At 47.9% G+C, this 22,805-nt stretch overlaps 2 protein-coding genes across 5 annotated transcripts in view; both read right to left on the reverse strand.

Annotated features, from left to right (window-relative positions):
* Positions 1 to 4,287: 4,287 nt before the first annotated feature.
* On the reverse strand, positions 4,288 to 10,616 carry Pou4f1 (POU class 4 homeobox 1). Of its 4 annotated transcripts, XR_015637845.1 has the most exons (4): positions 10,185 to 10,383; positions 7,697 to 9,500; positions 7,485 to 7,615; positions 6,044 to 7,157 (listed from the first exon to the last, which is right to left on the reverse strand). XR_015637845.1 is itself a non-coding variant. In NM_001419538.1 (2 exon segments), coding segments are annotated over 2 exon segments (1,266 nt in total). In that variant the 5' UTR covers positions 10,308 to 10,616; the 3' UTR covers positions 4,288 to 8,357.
* Positions 10,617 to 19,892: 9,276 nt separating this feature from the next.
* The window catches only part of Obi1 (ORC ubiquitin ligase 1), a 38,754-nt gene continuing 35,841 nt past the window's right edge, over positions 19,893 to 22,805 (reverse strand). Inside the window, 1 exon segment of the mRNA NM_001108389.1 lies at positions 19,893 to 22,631. Coding sequence (NP_001101859.1) covers positions 21,095 to 22,631 — 1,537 coding nt within the window. The 3' untranslated portion in view covers positions 19,893 to 21,094.

The raw sequence follows: 22,805 nt of genomic DNA on the forward strand, positions 1-22,805 counted from the left end.
AAAAAAACAACAAAAAACAAAAAACCCACCGTGCTTACATCTGTTTGTATATGGATATGCACGTGGAGGCTCAGCTTCAAGCCCACAAACAGCCACAGCTCCTAAGGATCACATCAGCAAACAGCTAACGTCAGCTGCTTGGATTTATTTTGTTTAAAGATTTATTTTGCTTAAAATCTCCTTGATACCCAGAATCTAGCAGTGATGTACCAGTACAGTTACTGATAGATATCTTCAAAAGCAAGACCCAAACAGCATAATTTAAAGGGATACTTTATTCTGAATCTTGTGGCTTGATTTTTTTTTTCTAGTAGAAGAAATCACATGCAGTTTACATCTGTAGCGTTTAAAAAGAAAATCAGGAAGAAAAATTATGAAAATTTAACTTTAAAGGGTGTGTTTGTATTTTAAAACACATTGGCAAATCAAATCCTTAGAGAGATGACTCATCTTCCTAAACAAAATATCAAAGTTTTACTAACAAACCAAAACTCTTGGCAATAACTCAGGAAGGTGAAACAAAACCTGATAGCAAATGTCCGAATATATAAATGTTGGGCGCGGGAGATAATGTAAAAAAAAATCAAAAGATACATCTCATTCGGAGCTTATTTGATTCACTTTAACCTCAGAACTGAAGCTTGAAATTCGCTTTGCCCACGTTCTCGCCCTTCCAGCCTCCTGCTGAGAAGCCACTGCACCCCTTTTGAACTATATTCTGGCTGTTTGCTTGGCAAATAAATACTGTTCCGCCCTATTAAACCTTTTAGGCAGTTTTCATCTCTGGATTTCTCAAATACAGAGCTAATAAGGCGATGCTTTGAAGCTGTTTTACTTTCAAACTATAGCCCTGAGGCGTTAAAACCCACAAAAGGTAGAAGTGAGAAGCACACCGCCAGGAGCGAGGCTGCGCCCTTCCTTTCAAAATTGCTGGGACTCCAGCCGAAAATGGTCCTTTTCAGTTTAGAACCTGGATTCTATTGGAAGCCCCCCGGGGGTTTTTATTCGGGTGCCACTTCACCAAGGGAGTCAAGAGAGAAGAGACAGGTTTAAGTTTGAAAGTCTGAGAATTTCTTGGAGGGAGGTAGAGATGGGTGGTAAAGGCTGAGTTGGTTTCCCTAAATTGAGGTTGGCAAACAAGTGTCAGCTAGAAGGCAAAGATTAGGAGTCAGAGGCAGTGAACTCAAGGAACCCGGAATAGAACTTCTGCAAGAGGCGGGGCAGCGTGCGCCAAGAGATTGCTAGCCTAGATTAAACTCACTTTGAGCCAGGACGTTAAGATTACCCTTTAGGAAGACTCTATTAAGGTACACTTGCTCCCTGCTTTCCCAATCCCAAAATAGCTCCCGCCCCCGCCCGCCCTTCGGCACCCAACGTGAGATTTATTTATTTGTTTGTTTATTTATTTATTTTAACATAGGGAAAAAAAGCAACCGAAGCTAATTCGGTTTTAGTAAAAACGGATGAAAAGCGCTTGCCGCTGGAAGGCCACACATTTTAAGTAGATTTCCCCATGTCAAAGGCACCCTACCCACCTGCCTTTTCAAATACCCACATTTCCGTTGCTAACACAGAATGCATTTTAAGATTCTGCAGAGCCCAGGACGCGAGCTCCCAAACCAGTGAGCCTCAGAGCCCTCTTCACATTTAGCTTCTCTTTCTTTTTCTTCCTTTCATCGCAACGATTTGGTAAAGTCGCATAGATGATCAAAATTAACATAAATCATTATTAGTTATTAGGATTTGCTCTAAATTACACTGTGAATATCGCACCAGCCCCATCTGCCGCCCCTGCTCTCTCAGCAATAGATTGCAGATAAAATAAATGTCCTTACCCCATTAGAAGGTTCCTGTCTCTGTAGCCAAAAGCCAAACAAAAGCAATAAATACCAGGCTTTTTCTCCCACTATTCAGCTGCGACTCTTCTCATCGCCCTTCCTCTGGAAAAGCTCAATAGCTGCCTGAAAATATTGCATTTTATATCACCAAAGGGCGATTAATATTGCATTAACTGTATTTAACATTTTTAAGCGCGAGTAATCTACAATGAGTTACTTTCTGTTAGTAAGTACAGGGGCATCAGAACTCCTGCAGACCACTTAAGATAGCCTTGTGAACGTATTATTTATCTCACACGTTGTATTTTTTTTTTTAATAATGTAAGGGTGCCGCGCGATGTTTGAAGTAGAAGAAGCCGTGCTAATGGTCTGCTGAAAGTATTCTGACACTGTCTGGAGACGGCCAGGTCTCTGCCTTCATTAAATGTTTATTGTCAACACTTGGCAGGGGCGGGAGAGAGAGAAGAGACCTGTGCAAGTGATTTTCCGCGGCTGGAAATTGTCAACGTTTTGTTTTATTCTGATTCTCGTCTACAGAAGTTTGTATACATTGTGCTGTGCTGAGGGTAGGCGTCGGAGTTATTAAACAAAGTTACGCTTGCAATTCGTTTTCCTCGATAAATGCGCGGTCTCTTTCCTTTCCTTCCACCCCTTTAGCCAAGTCTTCTTCAAGCTCTCTGACAGTCCCTTCGGTCTCCCTCCACCCCTTCAGTTTGTTAGTAGCCACCTCCCTCAGAGCAGACTGGGGCGTGCTTCCCCATTCCACCCCGGGATCTGAGGGGGAACGCGAGGATTTTGCAACACCCCAATCCTTTCACCCAAATATAAATCCTCTCTAGTCGGATCCATTTGCAACCATAGCAAGGCATTAGTTAACTTGCATCTTAACAACGAAACAAAAACCTAGGTCGTAGTCATCCAATTCTTTAAAAAAGAAACAAAAAACAAAAAATAAAAATAAAACGTGCAAAACCAAATTTGAAACTTCTGCATCCTTTAACTGACTTTTGACTCAGGCAAGTTGGGATGTAGAAAGAGAATTTTTAACTAATATGAGATTTGAGTCTTCTTCCCTTTTCACTCAGACTGATCTCAAAGGCACTTAGGAGAGGGACTCAACCTCTGACAGCGCCTAATTTTTGAAACCCGGAACTGCAGCTGACTCCCCCACGGGTCCTAGGCGCCTTCAGTGCGCATGCGCGGGCTCTGCCCCCCACCCCCCCACCCCGCCACGCTCCACGCACTGGGAGTCCGCCCGGACTCGCCCCCACCACAGACTGCGCTCGGCCGGCTACCTGTGCGCAGGCGCGCGGGATGCCTCGCCTAGGGCTCTTAACCCGCTCGCACCCTCCCTTCCTTGCCTGACTGAATGCTGTCCCTGCCCGGGAAAATGCTGCTTGTTTGGCGACTAGGAACCTAGGGGTCAGGGGTCCCCAGCAAGAAGCTTGAGCTTGTGGGGTGGGGGGTGGGGGTGGGGGTACAACCCTGATAGCTGAAAATACGACCCAGTTGCTCTGGTTTGAAGCCTCACATGCCAACCTCCCTCACTGTGGTGAAAGGTAGGTAGGTGGGCTGTAAAGGGCCGCAGCCGGGAGCAGGGAGCCTGCGAGCTGCTCCCGCAGTCACCCGGAGTCCGAGGAGGGCCGGGACGGACAGCCAGCGCCACCCTCTGCAGCCTGCGGTTTTCAGGGATGGAGTCACCCAGGGCTGTTTCCCATCAAGCTGACTTGACAACAATTAAGAAAGTTTTTAATTAGCTTCTTGTTATCATTCATTTTATTAATTTCCAGAACTCTCAAGCCATGAATTATTCAGAGGGCCAGGCAACCCGAGTGGGGTGGCCGCGCGTCCGCGTCGCACGTGCCCGGCTGGACCGCGGCCGCGTTGCGCACTTGAAGTCGCAGAGGCGCGAAGGTTTGATCAAATATTAAATAACGTAATTATTGCGACAAGACTTATCTCGCAGGTGAAAGAGAGGGCCCCCGTGAGAACTTGATTTCGGCTGCTTTTTTTTTTTTTTAATCAATTAAGCTGGTGGCCTCCTTTAAAACAGCCCACGAGGATTGTGAGGCTCCTCTGGTGTGGCTAAGACTGTTGTAGCAATGACAGCGGCGGCAGAACATTATCCAGTATAATTGTGGTTGTCACTTCCCCTCTGGCCATCCAGACACTTAGAAATAAGGTTGGAAACACTAATTTTAGCCAGTCAGAGTCTCCTATTTAAACTAGAAGCACTAAATAAGGAAAGCCCACCCACTTGCAAGATAGAATGGGAGTGTTAGCCCAGGTAACATTCAAGTCCAGAGGCCCAGAAAACAAAGATGAGTCTGACCCTGGGGCAGGGACTTACCAACAGTCTTGATCTGGGTCCTCTTTCTGAGAGGCTAACTGTAAGAACTGGACCCAAGTAACCTTAGTATCACAAGAAAGTAAAAACTGATACAATCACTGCGGTGGGTGCCTACTGTTTATTTAACAGTTTATAACTGAAGTTCAGAATAATTTAAGAACACGCATTAGACAAAAATCTATCCAGAAGCTAGCTGACGGATGCTGGGGACATCCTTTCTTAAGAACTACAGAAAAAGCAGAATCCCGTGAAGAGTTCAGAAAGCAGTTTTAAGAGAAAGGTAGCATTTCGGTGGCAAGGCATATATTTTTCTTTTTCCGCTTTCCTATTTTGCTCCTGTGTGTCTTAAGAGACTAAAACAGAATCGGACCCTAGTTCCCCTACCTTTTGAAACGTGTGTTATTTAGAGGACTTCAGACTCACACATTTTCCCCCCACCGATTAGTAGATATGGGAGGCAGTCCATTCCGCGTGTTTTCCCGACTTTTGGAACCAGAGAACTTGGAAAGGCTAAACTACCACAGAGCAGCAAACCATTGCCTTCTCTTCAGGGCTTTCCTTTTAAAATTTGCCATCGGCTGCCGGCTAAAGGAGTCTTACAAGAGCTCTACCATTCCTTCCTGTTCTGTACACATCCAACTTACTAGAAAGCAAAACTTTTTTTTTTAAGTTTTGCACAGTTTCCTACTACATAAAATAGGAAACCCTGCAAAGCAATGCATTTTCATGATGTTTTATTAGCATAATACTCTTTTTTAAGTACTGGGCAAGGATTTACTTAATACAAAACAAATGCTTAAATTCTTAATACATACATTATCCATTATTATATAATACAAATGTATTTGCCTGCAACATTTCTGTTTGAGCAGATTATTAGAAAAACAACCTTCGTTAATCTTTTTATTTGTTCATTCCTGGATCTCCAACAATGAAATCTGGTCATACTTTTCTATAAAATAATGTGTTTTTACAAATGTATTTTATTAGAAACTCTGATGATATTTCAAGTCAATAACAGAAACAAACCAATTTTGATGGAAGAGATCTATTTTTAAAAATACCTCTAGTGCTTTTTAAAATATTAACAACTGTTTTAAAATCACACCTTTTTAAAATGTACTATTCTTTTCTGAACATCACTTTTCTTTCACAGATATGCCGGTGAAGTTAAAAAGATTTAGCTAAAATAAGATGACTTCAGAGGATATAGTCCCAACTATTAAGAAAGTTTGTACATTTGGCATTTGATCTAGTTCCAGGTCACAAAAAAAGAAAAAAGAAAGAAAAGAAAAAAGAAAAGAAGAAAGGAAGGAAGGAAGGAAAGAAAAGGAAGGAAGAAAGAAAATCTCTTGTCAATCTGAAGCAATAGGTGGTATGCAAAATGTTCTAAATAAAGAGAAGCATTTGATAAGTTATTGGGGCAGATCAAAGAATACTTTTAAAATGTATTAACTGCTAAGGAAAAGTCGTTTAGTTACAACAGTTTTTAGAAGTGTTTTTAGAGTAGAACAGCACATTCAAACCTTAGATGCCTGTGTCCCTGACCTTGACTTAAATGTCTTTCAGGTGCCTGATTATTTACAGCTTTCCCTCACCGCTCTGAACAGGGTGCAGTGGCTTAAGAGCTTCTGGAATTAAGATTAAAAGTTTGAGGAAATGGACAAGCAATTCATCTTACAGGAGTTATCTGAAACTGAACTCTCATGTAGAAAAAAATAAATAAATCTCACCCTTTCATTCCTGCTGACTCCCCCTTTCCCCTTCTTCTTTGATTTTAATGTTTGTTTGCGGCTGTCTGTTTGATGTGGGTTTTGTTTTTTTTTTTTTTTGCTTTGTTTTGTTTTTTGGTTTGTTTTGGTTTGTTTTGGTTTGTTTTGGTTGTCTCATTTGTTGACCGGCTCTACCAGGACTTGGCTCAATGTAAACACAAAAATGCACCCAGATCATAAAATTGTTCTTCTTTCAGTCACGTTTTATTTGGAAGTGTGCTGGGACACACCTCCCTGTTGTATGTTGGCGCACAGAAATGGTTCTGATGGGGTGGGGTGGGGTGGGGGGGGCAATAGAGCAAAGACATAACCAAGGAGAAAGCTCTGCAGACACAACATGGACAGGAGGAGGACCAGTCGGTGAGACATTTCAGGATTAACACTGGCAGTTTGTAACCACTGTGTGAGCCTGTGCATGAAAGAAAATATTTACAATAATGTTGTGTTTTCAGTGGAAACAGGCAGTAAGTAGACTGTGAGATCACACTATCCACAAAACGGTCTATCAGAAAGCTAGCCCAGTTTAGTGCTCAGTTTCAAATGCATAGAATGTTTTGTGCTGCAAACAATGACATACGACATAATTAAATAAACAACAACGCCTACCCAGAGTGAGACCTAATCGTACTTCCTTCTGCACCTTTCAGACCATGCATGATTTCAGTCTTCCTAGACAGTGCTCCCCCCCTCATCTCTTCCATTTTCCTCTTCGGTTGTGGTTACATGATAGTAAGAAACCATCTCCACATGAGATCCAAACAGTATCGTATACACAACAAAGCAGGCATTTCACTAGACCACATTTCTTGTTTTTTTTTTTTTCCTTTCTCAAACTGTCTTTCTCATTTAAAAAAAATCCATCAGCAGTTTGGATTATTAGTATGAGATACCATACATGATTTTCTATTTTGGAAACTCATAGTGCAAATTGAAGTTTCTGCAACTCAGCGTTTATCCCTGGTAATAAATGATCCTTGAACAACAACAAGAACAACAGGGAAACACTTCTGCTTTCCCGGATAAGTGCAGACCTATTTGAAACGAACAGGGTGGGAGGGGCTTTAAATCTTTAAATCTCTTCCTTTCTTCTGGGATTTTAGGTGATTTTTCTTACATGGGACTCCTGCCCCCAAATGAAAGCAGAAACTTCTCAGCTTTTCAACAACTTCATGTTCTCCAAGGGAGGGAGACAGGGACCTAGAAAAGTGAGATTGTATTCAGTGGAGAAAAGTGGAACTGGAAGGAAGTTTCCTCCCTATGATCTCCCACTCTATCATTCAATCTAAATTAATAAGTGTCAGTAGAGTTTGAATCCGGAAAACAGGGCAGGCACATGAAGGTAAAGTTCTGTAAGTAGGGTGGAAGGAAAAAAAAGTTTCAGATTTGTTCATGGATGCATGAACAAATATATAAAAGTAAAACCCTACTGTAGGTGTTAAGATCGTTTAATTATCCCAGAACAAATATTTTTTTCAGAGAACCTAATTTCTGTCTTTTGGGCTCTCATGGCCTAAAGACCCTCACCTGACCAAGACCAGGCCACAAGGCTGTGGCCATTGGCTCCTGGAAAGTGAAGATTCGGTGTGAATGACCAGGCAGCTTCCCAAAGCGCATGTAAGCTAAGGTCCAGCTGCTGGGCTGAAGCCTTGGAGTCTCTTTGGAAAAGAGGAAATGAATCAAAGAGCGCACATACGGTGTAGGATTTTAGAAGGGAGAGTTAAACACAGAACAACTACCTTCCTCCCCAGAAGCTCAAGGTCCGGGTTGTTTGGTTTTCCTGTAGGACTCACTTGTGCTTGGGAAGTTGGAGTGGTGGTAGTAATGGTATTGCTGTTTTCTCTTCCTTGGGGATAAACGAAGCTGCAGAATACTGCTCCCAGGAGTTAAATTCCTAAAGCCTCCTTCTTTGTCTCCCACCCCCCTCTTTATTTGTCTAGGGTTTTATGCTTTGTTTTTTGGTGATGGTTGGTAGTTTTGTCTTTGTACATAGTTCCTTGGTCCCCAGATGATTTTTGTAAGTGTCTCTGGTCAAGATATCTGTCTATCCCCAGTTCTTCCCCCATCTTCCCGTCCCACCCTAGTCCCCAGAACCATCCTGCTTCTCAAAACCCCCAGCTCTAGTCTTTGCTTTTCTTCACCCCCACGCCCTGCTCACCTAAACGCCCCCCATTCTCTCCTTCTGCCGTCGCAAACTTTCTCCACACCCACACCCTTCTCTAGGCTGGGGGACAGTAAGGGCAGGGTGCAGTGTGGGGCTGAGGGAAAGGCAAGTAAAGGAACTCCCCAAATGCAGGCAGGATAACAGACACTCTAAATGAGGGGAAGTAGGCCAGAGAGAACCCCAGAAACGCACCCCTCAGCTCCCCAGTGTGCCCCACCCGGCGTCTCACACCCTCCTCAGTAAGTGGCAGAGAATTTCATCCGCTTCTGCTTCTGTCTCTGGTTGCAAAACCACACCCGCACCACGTTCTTTTTGAGGTCCAGTTTCTCGGCGATGGCGGCGATCTTCTCCGAGGAGGGCCGGGGTTGTACGGCAAAATAGGCCTCGAGGGAGCGCTTCTCGGGCGCGGCGATGGAAGTCCGCTTGCGCTTCTTCTCGCCGCCGTTGAAGAGCTCCGGCTTGTTCATTTTCTCACGCTGCGCGCCCTCGGCCTCCTCCAGCCACGCCTGCAGGATGGGCTTGAGCGCGATCATGTTGTTGTGCGACAACGTGAGCGACTCGAACCTGCAGATGGTGCTCTGGCTGAGCGAGCCCACGCCCGGGATCTTGAGGTTGGCCAGCGCCGAGCCCACGTCGGCCTGCGTCACGCCCAGCTTGATGCGCCGCTGCTTGAAGCGCTCGGCGAACGCCTCGAGCTCGCGCGGGTCCGTGTCCGAGTCGCAGATGGACGCCAGGCCCGCCGCGCCCACCACCGCAGCCGCCGCCGACGCCGCTGCCACCTGCCCGGCCGCCGCCGCCGCCGCTGCCGCCGCCGCGCCGTGGTGCGCCGCCGCGGCCACGAGCCCGGGATGCGGCAGCCCGGACGGCATGTTCATGGCGGCCGCGGCCGCGGGGTGCGACAGGTGGCCCAGGCCGTGCATGTGCGGGTGCGGATGCGCCGAGCCGCCCAAGAGCCCGCCGCCCGGGCCGCCGCCGCCGCCGCCCGGGCCACCGCCGCCGCCGCCACCCCCGGGGCCGCCGCCGCCCGGGCCACCGCCGCCCCCCGGGCCGCCTGCGCCCCCGGGGCCGTCGTGGGCGCCGCCGCCGCCGCCCGCCGCGCCCGCACCCCCCGCGCCGGCCATGAGCGCGAGCGACGGCGACGAGATGTGGTCCAGCAGGTCACCGGGCTCGAGCGCCTGGTGGTGATGGTGGTGGTGGTGGTGGTGCGCCAGCGGCACAGTGGACGTGGACGTGCAGGGCACGCTATTCATCGTGTGGTACGTGGCGTCCGGCTTGAAAGGGTGGCTCTTGCCCTGGGACACCGCGATGTCCACGGCCGCCAGCGCCTCGGCCCGCGCCAGGAGCGTCTCGTCCAGGCTAGCGAAGAGGTTGCTCTGCAGCTGCAGGCGACACAAACCAAACCAAAAAAAAAAAAAGGAAAGGAAAAAAAAGGAGGGGGGACAAACACCAAAGAAACCACAAAACAAACACACAAGCCGGAAAGCACGGGCAAAAGGCAAAACACAAAGCGACCATGATAACAACGGAGGGGTGGGAAGATCCGGGTAAACGGAGGACCGGGGGACGATTGGAGACCATGCCGGGGTGGGGGAGACAGAAGGGAAGAAGAGAGACGGGAGCAGCGAAGGGCGGAGAAAGGGGACACGGGAACACATTCCGGGAGAGGGAGTGGGAGACGACAAAAAGGGCGAAAAGAAGAAGAAAAAGAAGAAATGGAGATGTCACTCGAAGCTAAGGACCCGTGCCACACACCCGAGCGAGCGAGCACACAGATCGCCTTGTGCAGGCGTGAAATTAACAGAGAAAGTGGAGCCAAGTGGAGAGCCGCAGCCCCAGGGCTCCCCGCGGATGACAGGCGCTGGACAGAGGCACAAGAGGACAGGACCACTGCCTCCCGCGGTCCCGGGCCACACGTGCCTCACAGCGGGGTCCCCCTATGAACAGTCCCGCCCGCCCGCAGGAGCGGGGCCCGGAGCCGCGCCGGGCAGCAGCCGCCATGCAGCACCGCCGAGCGGGGGAGGGGGCGAGCGCGCGGGCCAGGGCCGCGGGCGTGGGGCGCTTACCGGCGGCGTGGGCAGGCAGGCCCGCCGGATGGCCTCGGAGCTGGAGTGCAGCGACGGGTACTTGTGCTCAGGGAGGGTGGGATGCATGGCAAAGTGAGGCTGCTTGCTGTTCATGGACATCATCTTGGCGGCTTGGCATGTAAAAATCCACAAAACACTCGCAAAGTCCGCGGCAAAGTACGCTCGCCCGCTCGCCCGCTCGCCCTCTCGCCCGGCCTCTGTCCCGAGGCTACGCTCGGCTCGGCGGCTCGCCTCGGTCTCGCCGCGGGCGGGGGCTGCTGCTGCTGCTACTGCTGCTGCTACTGCTGCTGCTGCGCCGGGGAGCGCGGCCCGCTGCCTCGGACCGCGCAGAGCGCCCGCCCGCGCGCAGGTCCCGCGATCCCGCTTCTCCGAGAGCTCTAGCCCGGCGCGCCGACGGGCTGCGCTCCTCTTACACCTGAGCCCCACTTCTCGCGGCCGGCCCGGGCAGCTCTCGCGAGAGCTCGAGGGCCCCGCCGCGCTGACAGACAGCAGCTGTCTCCGTCTGTCTGGCGCGCGCCCTCCCCTGCCGCGGTGCCGTGCTTGGGCGAGCGCGCGCGCGCTCGTCGAGTCCCGACCGGCGGCGGCGCGTGGGAGCCGCTCTTATAGTGACCACCAGCAAGGACAAGGCAGGTGATGCACCTGTAGCTGGCCAGGCATGCGCACTGCACGTCCCACCGTCCCTCCGCGGGTCTGCAGAGATCAAAAGGGCCAGCTATTGTTGAAGGGTAGGCACCTTTTGGAAGAAGAAAGACGGGATGCAAGCACTCTTCTCGGGGTGTTTTCCTCCCAGAATATATGCGCATTATTTAGGCACACCTCCACTATCCGGTGCCTAACGAGAGGTTATATAATGTATACAGAGAGGCATTTGTATGTTAAATTATGCCCGTGCGTTCCTCTGTATATGGAGAAAAAATAACAACACAGAAACGCGCTGTGGAAGACGCTGTCTTTATGCTGCAAGAACCTGTTTCTTTCATGGTTTATAAATAGGCTCCGGGAGAATAATAGCCATGACAGACAGTTGTTTGAAGCAGTCAGACGCTATTGATTTCCACGTAATTTAATTTCTCTGCATACTTTGTTGTTGCGAATATAACTGTGTCAGGCACCACCAGTGACAGTCACTTAGGAGCCGCAAGGAGGATGTGCTTTCTACTCGGGGAAAGGCTGTTGAAATGAAATTGTGCATTTCTCTTATTGTTTGTCTCCTTTAACCGTGTACAAACTCGCATTTCAAAGGAGCTCTAGGTGATCTGACGCTTCTAGTCATCAAAAGGGGAAAATAGTAAACAGGGTGTAGCGGGGATCTTTATCTTTTCCTTTCCTGACACACACACACACACACACACACACACACACACACACACACACTTTTTTTTCCCCCTAGAAACTCCGGGAAAAGAAATCCACTTCAGAGAAAAGGGAATAAGATGTTGAAAAGAGAACTTTCTTTTGCTTCGTTTTGGACCCTTGCTTTTTATATCTGCCTGCTTATAGAATCTTTCTTGCCTGGGGTACAGAATGGAGCTAACCTACAGGAGATTGTGATTCAAAATATAAATTCAAATCCGATAGGAGGAACTGGCATGCTGTCTGGTCCAGCCTTCAGTAGTAGTATTAATAGTAATAGTAATAACAACAACTGTGAAATCAAGACCTAAGAAGAAATAATTTTGCGAATCTGTTATATTATCCTCATGTAGCAGAAGATCATGGGGCTTTCTCTCTGGGGAGCCTCAGCTCGGGTGCCTAAGTCCCTAAGGATGCAGCCCTTGCCAAGGGCGATAATAACTGCCCAGATGTTATCACATCTGCTAGCTAGAGAGCCTGAGAGAGAAACTGCTTATGGGAAGCAGAGATCAGATACATAATCTTTCAGGTCACTCCAACACAAGGAAGTCTGCATTTTCACCAAAGGGAAGATCTCTCTCTCTCTCTCTCTCTCTCTCTCTCTCTCTCTCTCTCTCTCTCTCTCTCTCCAAATCCAAATCTTTGGATCAGCAGATTTTATTTTTCCTTTCCTTTAGAGCATGTGCACCTTCAGGATACCCACTAGTTTAATCCAGATTCCAAGAAGAGCCTATTGAAGTCATTGGCTTTTTCTTTCTTTTCTTTCCTTTCTGTCCTCCCAACCCCTCCCTTCCTTCTAGCCTGAGAGGGAAGTGAGAAGGATGTTCATTTGCTGGTTCAAGAAGGAGCCACTTCTTCATCCATTATGGGCTTCCCCTGGGAGCGCTAAATGCAACTTTATCTCAGCGGGAAATGGACGATGAGCGGGACAGCGCTGGAGGGAAAGAGTGAGTCCTATGGTCTCGGCCCCACTGGGTGTCCAGGCTTAACCTAATCCTTCCTGACACCCACTGCAGTGGCTCCTTGCCTTCTCTTGCAGGTGTAAGACAGAATGCCTTGCCTTCTTAGTAGCAAGCTCCAGCGGTCCTAGCGCCAACTCCTGAAGGAAATGCTTGCCTCTAGGGACCTTAGATGGCCTGGGACACAAAGACAAATAGAGTAGCTCTGTGGCCAGATGGATCCACTGCGTGGGGACTGGAGGACAAATGTTCTTAGCTCCTCTGAGTTAATCTCAGTTCACCCTCTGACCACAGAAGACTTAGGACTCAGCTTGGAGAGGCAAGGGCCCAAGACTCCCTTACTAACTTGCCTCTCTTTGGCAACAGGGGTACTTTTTCCTGTTTTCTTTCTCTGAGTAAGGCCAGACTTCTACCCTGGGAAAATGTCTCCCTCCGCCTCCTCCTACCCCACACTCCCCCAACCCTGGAACTAGAAACATAGGGACTGTGGCCCCAGTCCAGAGGTCACCCATAGCTCCTTTGTTTTCTACCAGGACACTTGTAACGTATAGAGCACTATTTGTAATTAGAAAAGAGGAGGGCCTGTTGGCCGGGGACAAGGGATAAGGGTAGAAAGTTTCAAGGATCCAAGGCTGACTGAGAGTTGCAAGACCTGTGAATGGCTCTCCTTAAGACTGAGCCTGGCATGGGGTGGGGGTGGGGTGGGGAAGGGGGGGGAGTATACCCTAGGGGAATGCCCCTGCATGTTTTCTTTTCACAACCTCCTGAACAACTTCTTTATCTCCTCCCTTAAATGTTTGCTCAGACCTGGTCTGGGCCAGTACAAGACCCTGGAGATAAAAGGAGCTATAATGTGTAAGTGTCTGATTTCTAGGGGTTTATGGTCTATGGGCATTGGGAAGCCACGGGAAAAGGGTGTGTGCACATACCGTAGGTGTAGTATTTGTGATGAGAGCTTGTCACAGGAAAATACAGCGGGACACTTGGAGAGCCATCCTGCCCAAGACTGCACACCCTCAGCTACACACTGTCCCCGGGAAACTTCCTTATGAAAGGTAAAAGGACAGAGTGGCAGGCCTAGGGCCTATCCCCAACCCCATGTCACCGCTTTGCTTTCCTGGTGGCAGCTGCTGTAACCAGTTGGCCACTGCCTGGGCTAGTCGTCCCCAGATGGGATCTGCACGTGGGTATGGATTCTGGGGCAATTTCCCCCACCTTCTTGTTTAATGACCAACCTGGAGTATCCCTCGCCCCATCTCATAGCTTTGCATTTTATCAAGAGAGGGGTAATGAGTGCACAGTTATTGATTTCCAAGGAATTTCTGCCCCCAGGGAGGGCGAGCCTATCATCTGCATCAGAGACACATTTCTTTCCCTCGTTAATTAATTTTCCTCCTCCTCCTTTGGCAGTCCTGGTTTTCTGTTTCCTTGGGTAGCACTTCTCTACAGAACCAGAGAGCATTCGGGTTAGTTGGAGTGAGGACATTTGAGAAGGACCCTGAGCACGGATCTTCTCGGTCCGGGAGAGAACTTTTTTGGTTCTACTCTTTACACAGGAGGATGTGAATGACTTCTGCTGCCCATCTGGATACTAGCTTTCTCTTTTCAAAACCGATGCCGGAAACTGAGTTTCTGCTATGGCTTCTGCCTCCATGGCTGCTCTCCAGGAGGTGACAGTCTGTGAATAGGGGGAAGTCAGGAGAAGAGGGTACTTGTGGTACAGGTGTGAAAGGACACCAGACAGGGTACCAGGTCATACAGGATGCACCTGCAGGTGCTCCCCAGCCCTTGGTGGTGAAGGAGGCTGTTCACAGGCTCTGGGAGTCAAGTGTCTGCTGGCACTGTCTAGGTTAAAATGAGTCATTTTTCCAGGCTCAGGAGGAACCGGTTCATAACTCAAAGGTCAAGAAAGCTGCTGCTAACTTCAAAGGTCGAGCAGCACAGTGTGAAGGTCCAGGCACATGAGATGTAGGCTGAAGGTAGGGTTTGAGGTGTTCTAGTAGAGACAGTCCCAGTCTGTGCTTCCACACTCCTTCACTGCAACCGGGGAGGATTGGCACAGTCCCAGGACCGCCTCCCAAGGGCGGTATCTGACTTCTTAAAGCTTCCTTCCCTGAGTATCCCAGCAGCTTCAGTGTTTATGCCTTGCCCAGGACCTCCCCTGGTGTCCTGGGGCTCTGGACACCCAAGCACCAGTCCTTCCTAGTGATGGGCAGTAACCATGTACTGCATGGTCCACAGAGTCTAGTGCACCCTGAGCTAGACCCGGTGAACCCGTCCTCTATCAGTAGGACTCCAGGATTTCGGGAAAGCCGCTGTCCTGCTCTCTACTCCCGCTGCCTCACAGCAGCAGCCCCGCTACCCTCCCTTGGTCTGTCAGGTAAAGGCCTGCTGGGCAGTGGGGTATTGGGGACCACCCGACTGGTTTCTCAGACTCCTCGCTCTGCACTCAGTGATGTAGCTGCGGTCAAAGAGAGAGTTCCAAGAAAAACAGGGGAAAGGCCATGGCTGTCGTCGTCGTCATCATCATCTTCTTCTTCTTCTTCTTCTTCTTCTTCTTCTTCTTCTTCTTCTTCTTCTTCTTCTTCTTCTTCTTCTTCTTCTTCTCTCTCTCTCTCTCTCTCTCTCTCTCTCTCTCTCTCTCTCTCCTTTTTTCTTGGCTCTTTAATTAAAATGCAACTTCTGTTGAGGGGGCATCTTACTGGATGTGACCACCCCACCCAAAAATAACCTTGTGACCTGCGTTGGGTGTCACAAGTAAATTCATTGCAGGTCACTCTGCTCTTAGCGTTGGATACCTTATATACAGATTTCTGTATTTCCACCCTAATGTCTCATCAAACCCACCTACCTGACGAAACCCTCCTGGAGAGACAGGACAAGAGAACATCCCTCCCAAGCGCTGGGCCTCCCTGCCTGGTCAGTGGACAGTGTTACTTTTGCAAGTCAAATGATCACTCCGATCCGGTTAACAAGGCCACCGCTCCCCTGTCATTTAGGGAACGACCAGAGGTTCCACTGCTCCGTCTGTGCCCTGAGCGCGTGCTCAGGGAAGGAGCGTCCCGTCCCTGGGTTAAAATAATGACAAACAAACTTGTCCACAGGTACGCCAGCCCCTGACCTCACGGGACACGAATCAAGTTCTGTCACCTTCCTGTGTCAGACAGCCTTTGGCCGGCCGCTGGGTCCGGGACACAAACTCGCCCTTCCGGTGAGGACCAGCAGTCCCGCCCAAGGGACATTTCGTGGATGCAGAAGGGCGCGCCGGCCGACCTCTCTCGGCCTCCAGGAGCTGGATCCCTCGCGGGGTCTGGAAGCGGTGAAGAAAATCGCGAGGCAGCCAAGCCAGTCCGAGCTCGGGAGTGCAGAGCTGGGTCCTGCCGCCCCGGCTCTACCGCTCGCCAGCGCCGCAGCCAGCAGCCCCTCCTTTCCGCCGCCCGCACAAATCAAAGCCCCTTGCGAGGGACTGGGAAATAGTTGCCTTGTCATGTAACACATTGCCCTGATTTATTATAAAATTTTAACGAAATCATGCATATTTTAACAGCCTTTAATCACTGCATGAAAATTTAATTCATGGACTGTAGCGCGTTTAAATAAATGAAGTGTTAATTCATTAGGATTAATTAATTTGTTAAAGGATTGTGTGCAAGGTTAAGGTGGGAAGAAAACTCTTTGTTGGTTTCGCGTCTTAATCGCCAGGTTTCGAGAGTGATAATAAAAGGAAAGGAAACCACAGAACCAACCGGCTGTTGGAACGCGGCCTGGGAAGAACCAGACCAGAGCGCCCTCGAGAGCGCGGGAAAGTTGGGCAGGAGGGATGCGACCGGTGGGCCTTCCCTAGGGATCAGGAATGGGAGGGCTTGGGCAGAGGGGAAACTGGCAGAATCCCAAATGGCTGAGCACCTACGGATCCCAGTTGGGTAAGGGACTGAGCTGCTTCTGGTGGGCCGGACCGCACACCCTCACCCTAAACACTAGGAAGACCTCCAAGCCCTCGGATGGGCCAAGCCTTGGCTTAATGGGCAGCAGATAGCCCGCCCCGCCATCCCAGAAGCCTTCCAGTGCCTAGGGAGTCGCTGTCTCGCCACCAGGCCTCCTGTTCCGGCGGCCAGAGCAAGTCTCAGGGGATTGTGAAAAGAGGCGGAGCAAAGCTCCACTTGAGAGCTGTGGCTGGAGCACTACCGGGAAACTCTGTAGTTAGGAGCTTAGACTTGGGTACCTCTTCCCAGAAGCCTGCTTAAAAAAAAAAAAAAACAAAAAAAAAAACAAAAACAAAAACCCAAAAAACCAAAAACGGGTTCCTTCCAGGGCACCCAGACATGCAGAAGAGGGGCCCTCTTCAGCGACCAACTCCCTTCAAGACTCTAAGGAGAAAACTCTGCGAAGACTTCCTTACTGTTCACCTATGTTGTAAGAAATCAAATAGAACCAAAATAATTCTATCCTCTCCTCACACTGCTTTGGTGAATGCCCTAGACAAATCTTTGCCTTTTGGAGAATGGGTCTTCGTACCCTAAGGAATACAAAAAGCCCTCAGGTTTAATCCATCCAACTGTCTTAGGGCCTGCAGCTTGCCCTCCACCAGGCCACCAAAGATCTTATCTGAAAAACAGGAACTGCAGCTCAAGGTGTTCTAGACTGCCTCTGTCAAGTCTGACTGAGTTCACCCTAGCTGTGCTCCAGATGGATTCTTAAATCTGCACCTTAATAGATGCTTCCTCGCTGTGAGTAGAGTTCCGAGAATTAGGCAATAAACGTTCACTCTGCACTCTGAGATCATTGCTTAAAAGGTTTTCTCTCTGCCAAGTATTATTAAGGGGATCGGGTTACATTGTGATAGGCAACGGCTGCTTCACAGGACTCCCACACACAGGAATGAAAAGACCTTCTGCGGAGGCTCTGGAAAACTCTTCTAGTCTAACAGCCTGTACACTATGAACTGTTAATTTCAATTTGGTACTCACTACCCATACTATTCCACAGGTACAGAAGGAGGAAGAGAAATCTGCTGTGTATGTTACATTTTTAATAACTAGAAACCAATCAGGTCTGTGGTAACAAATGGGGTCCTGAAACATGACCTAGCCTAAGACCAAGATCTTCTCTTGGTCAATGGTACCTTTGTTTCAAGCCAGCCGAGGTACCAGAGAGGGGAGGCAATGCACATTTGAAACCAGGGGACTGTAAAGTCTATTTTCAGGAGTCTTGTGTGTATTGGCTATCTCAATAAAACGGAAGAGTTAACTTTTAGATGGGATGGATATGTAATCAAGGGGTCTGCATTGTGAGGATAGGAAGCCTCTACCATTTTTAGAGAGCAATGTAGACATAACTTTTTAGAGATTAACTATTAAAAGCTGCCCCGATTTAAAAAAAAAAAAAAAAAGAACCTGTCCTGAATCAAGTGTATCTGAACAAGGGTATCTTTTCCCAACCTGGCTTTAGTGAAATGAACCAATATGGAAGACCTAGTTCATACAATGCCAGTTACTGTGAACCTTTTTAAAACTCTGTGGGCTAAACTGTGCAGTCTGACATTCTAACTTAAACCCTGGAACTTAACAGGGTAAACACATGCTGCATTCAGTGTTAGTGTGAATTAGACTCAGGAAAATAGGCAGGAATTGAATGTTATTTACACACAAACAGTTCCGAGATTTCAAAAGAATCTGCAAGGAATTCCAAACATACTCACCCCTTCTTGTATAAACATGGGCAAGGAAGATAACCACCTTTGCAGCTAGACACCCAGCTGTAAGCTATGGTTCTATACTATTCCAGCAGTGTGGTTGCTAGTTGTGCTTGGCTTTTGACAGATTGGAAATCTAGAAAGTGGATTTATACGAAATAGAAGCTAGAAAAACACTTAGCTTCAAGTGTGTGGGTTTGAGTTAAGGTCTTGTGTATAGTTGAGAATGAATCAATAAAAACTTTTAGATGGGATGGATTTTTTTAAGATCAGTTACCACTTTTCATTTGTAGGGTTGCTTTGCCTGTGTTTATCTGCGTACCGCTTGCATACTTGGTATCTACAGAGGCCAGAAGAGGGTGTCTGGTTCCTTGGGACTGGAGAGTTTTGAGTTGACACATAGGTGCCGGCAATGGACTAAAGATCTTTTGGAAGAGCAGCTAGAAGAAGAGACTGAACCATGTCTCCTGCCTTTGAGCTTATGATCATCTAGTTTTTCCTCTCAAAGCTGCTGGGATCAACAAGTGTGCTCCAGCACATAGGGTACACGCAGTGCTGGGGACAGAACACAGGCCACTGGGCCTGCCAGTGAAGGACCTTATCAACCAAGCTACACCCCCAGCCATCAAGCATTTTGTTCAGGTTAGAAATCGTATGTATATTTAAATCTATGAAGCTGCCTGTTTATCATGACATCAGATACCAAGAGTGAGGAAGAATGAGGTTGTGACTACAGTCAAATCTTCTAGAATGATCATCTATAGCGGAAGAATAAAATGGGCTTTCCAGCTATGTCTACAAGACTCAAGCAAGTGCCCACTCATTTATGACAACATCGCTTCTAAAGGATACCGCCTCTTAATAACATTACCTGGGGGTTAGATTTCAATATATCTAATTTGGAGATATTTAGGCCATAGCACTTATACTTACGACAAAAAATAACCCCCTTGATTTCTATATGGATTCTAAATGTATAGCCATTTCATCCAAAGACGCATCACCACTGGCTCTGAAACTATCCCATTAGTTTTACCGTGGCAGAGAAATGAATTATTGGGAAATATGTATGATAAAACAAATACTACCGTTAGCCCCACCCCCACCCCATTATTATTACTTCTGAAAGTGGAGAGCACGATCTTCTAGATCATAAAAGTGATTTGTTGTATTTTTATGGTTTCATTGACTCCTCAGAGTCTGTTATAACAAGGGTCAGCAAATTCTTAACTAAAAGGGCAGACAGTACATATTTTAGGTTTCATGAGCTACAGTTGCTGTTCTAAGTATTCAGCTCTCTTGCTCTTGTCTAACGCACACACAAATACTTAAGAGTGTAGCTGTGTTCTAATAAGACTTTATTTAGAAACACAATTTGAATTTCATGCCTTTTTTTTTTTTTGGTGTGGGGTGAAGTACCTTTTTACTAAAAAAAAAAAATAGTGAGAGTATTACAAATATTTTCCTCAAAGACCTTTCAGAAATAGCTGCAGGGAGGTGGGCGGCTGCGGCACTGCCTCTCGCCCACAGGCCCTGCGCCCCAGCCTGTGCACCACAAACAAAACGTGTGTGGCTCACCTCACGCCCATAGCTGCCCAGCTGCTGCATTAGAACATGAAATGAAAATAGTATTTGGGGTCTTTAGAGGCTAATTCATTATCCATGATCACGTCCAAAGCATGTAGTGCATGTGGCATCCTTTATTTAATTACATAAAAAAAGCATGCAGTGTTAAGGTAAGACAATACATGTAAAATGTTCATCGCACATCAGATAACACGTTACTAGAATGCAGCAGACATTTTTATCGTCTATGTTGGCATACGGAACACATTAAAATAACATACTTTTAAAGCCTACACTAACGGCTGTGCTTCGCTCTCACTGTCCCACTCACACTTGTTACTTTTCATTTAAAAAAAATCTTCTACATAATAGATAGTCACTAGCCAGTCAGAGGCTGTTTGTTCTCTGGTTGGAGAGTGGAGCAAGTGGAAAGGCCCCCATGCTTACAGCTGCCCCAGTGAGCAGTGACATGCAAACAGAACTTTACTACACAAAGGCTCACCGTGACAGGACAGATCAGACACGGAACAGACTGCATTTCTACCTACACATTTGGGGAAAAGCTAGATGTTTAAGTTCCTCCAGACCCAGCTGCTCTGTGCCTTCCAATACAGAATGATTCTAACTTACACCCACACGCATATGCATACGCTCAAAGGTAAGCAGATACAAACGACTTGAAGTAGTATTTTCATACAATGTGCTCATTCACACTAGTATGTGTGCGTGCACGTGTGCATACACACATACACACGCACACGCACGCACACAGGCACACCAAGTGGACAGAACAGAATGCAACAAATTGTAAACGACTATATAAAACCTGAAAAAGTCAGTGAGTCCTCTAAGAAGGGAGTGCCATTTTTCCAGCATGGCCTTGGTAATAGTTAGGCCATCACTAAACATAAATAAAAAGAGGCATAAAATGTCCATTCTAGGAAAAGCTTTAAAGAGCAGAACAGACAATACCAAATGTTCTAAGAAGCACGAGTCCTGAAGGCAGTTGAGTCATAACAAGTCACCATATCTAACAAGTCAGATCTGAGAAAACATGGATCCAATCCAGATACATAGGACATTCATTGAAAAAGCAGAACACATGACACTGAGACAGGTCAGACCTTCTCCCTAAGCTCTCTGGCTAAAAAGATGACCAAACAAAAGCAACAGAGCAACGTCCCTGGAGCCAGGTAGACCCACAGTTCTGACTTGACCCTTGGCTGAAGGTCGTCAGTTCAGGACTGTAAAGAAGCTTCGTGAAGTGACTCAGGTGACACTGCAAACACCCCACCCTACAAGGCTATGTCCCTGGTGAGTCAGCTTTTGGTGGCCTTGGATGGGCTGGCGTTGGAGAGGCTGCTCTGTATCTTTCGCTTTGCGGACTGGTTCCCATTCTTGCTCCTCTTCTCAGACACGAAGGCGGCAGACCACGGAGACTGAAGGGGGCCGGGAAGACTCTGCATATCTGAGGACATCTTAAATAAAGACGACCCAAACCTCTGATCCTCGAATAATCCTTGGGAACTGCTTAACAGCTGAACACCCTGGGAAAACTCTGTCTGAAACAAACAGTTTTGTGATTTGACTTCACTAGCTCCCGAATGAGAAGTAGTGTGGAGAGAAAAATCTTCACTCATTTCATGGTCAGATGGAGAGAGGAGAAAGAAAGAGGAGGGTTTCCACTCACTCCCACCTTCTAACCCATCAGCTTCGAGGGCATTTTTGGGAAGACTCAGTTTAGCTCCTTCTTGTAACTTGTCAGGTTCCTCAAGAAACTCCCTGCCTTGAGGTGACTTTGAGGACCCCTCTGACTCCACTGATTTGAAACCGTTATTGCAAGGGCTCTTGCTGTTGTCAGACTCTGACATCATGGAATCCAGCTCAGAGATTTTGTCAAGATAAGCAGCATCCATGGAGGCCTCGCTGGAGGTCCTTGTCCGGTTCATTTCCAGGGAGCGAATACAACTCAGTCTCTTGGACAAGCAGAATCCTGACTTCTCACTCAACTTTGAAGGTACTTCCCCAACAGGATTTGCAATTGTATTCCCCTCTGAACCATCAAACTCTAAGCTCTGGGCATAGCTTGTGGAGCAACAATCCCAAAACTCTGTCTTTGAGGAAGCAAAGCAGTCTGATTTCTTCTCATTTCCACTTCTATCGTCCTCTGAAGAATTGTTATTACAGGCGTTTGGAGAATCACAGAAATCATCAAATACCAGTTTTCTGAGATGGTTTGCATGCTTTTTGGAACCACCTGCTTTGATCACAGGGTTCTCCCTGTTTTCTGGAGTGTTGAGCTGAAGGCAGCTGAGCGACAAGGGAGTGCAGGAAGCCTGGAGACCATAAAGCTCTTCCTCCTTGTAAGGAGCGCAGTCGCTTGGCTTGCTGCCCCACTGTCGCTCCAAATAAGTGTCCATCGGTGTCTCTCTCGCACCCAGCTGTGCTTCTGTGGGCTTGGGGTATCTGTCTTTGTTTTGGAGACAGTTTGGTTCAGTCCTGCTGGTGCTCTCCTGTCTGGCAGAACTGGTGTCAGCTAGTCTGCTGCTCGAGGGTGTGGCCAGGTGAGAGGCTGAATTGGCTGAGCCAGCCTGCTTTCCAGCACCTTCACTCGGATTCTTGGATGCTGCAACGTCATCGCTGCCTTTGGGCCCCTTGCCATCTGCAGAGGGCGCCCTCTGGCACAGGGCACCCATGCCTTCCTCTGTCTCCTCCGAGTGCCTCAGCTGTGCTACCTGAGACTCCAGTTCCTCTATGTATTTATCGCTTCGTTCTAGAGCTTTCTTGAGGCGATTGGTTTCACGTTCATACTGTTCTACTTTGGACTGAAGAGCAGCAACTGTAAACCTTCCAAACCTGGAAAGAATGGAGGGAGGTTAATGATATAGCTCAGGCTGTCCCCCTCCCACATAACAGTGACCCCCACCCACATAATAGTGACGGTTTCAGTAATGTACGTGAGATTTCAGAACACTTACTGAGTAGGACAAAGGCAAGTCCAGTGTAGTACCTTCAAAAATTGACTATCCT

The sequence above is a fragment of the Rattus norvegicus genome, chromosome 15, assembly GCF_021556685.1.
Source record: "Rattus norvegicus strain SHRSP/BbbUtx chromosome 15, alternate assembly SHRSP_T2T, whole genome shotgun sequence".
NCBI classification, from domain to species: Eukaryota; Metazoa; Chordata; class Mammalia; order Rodentia; family Muridae; genus Rattus; species Rattus norvegicus.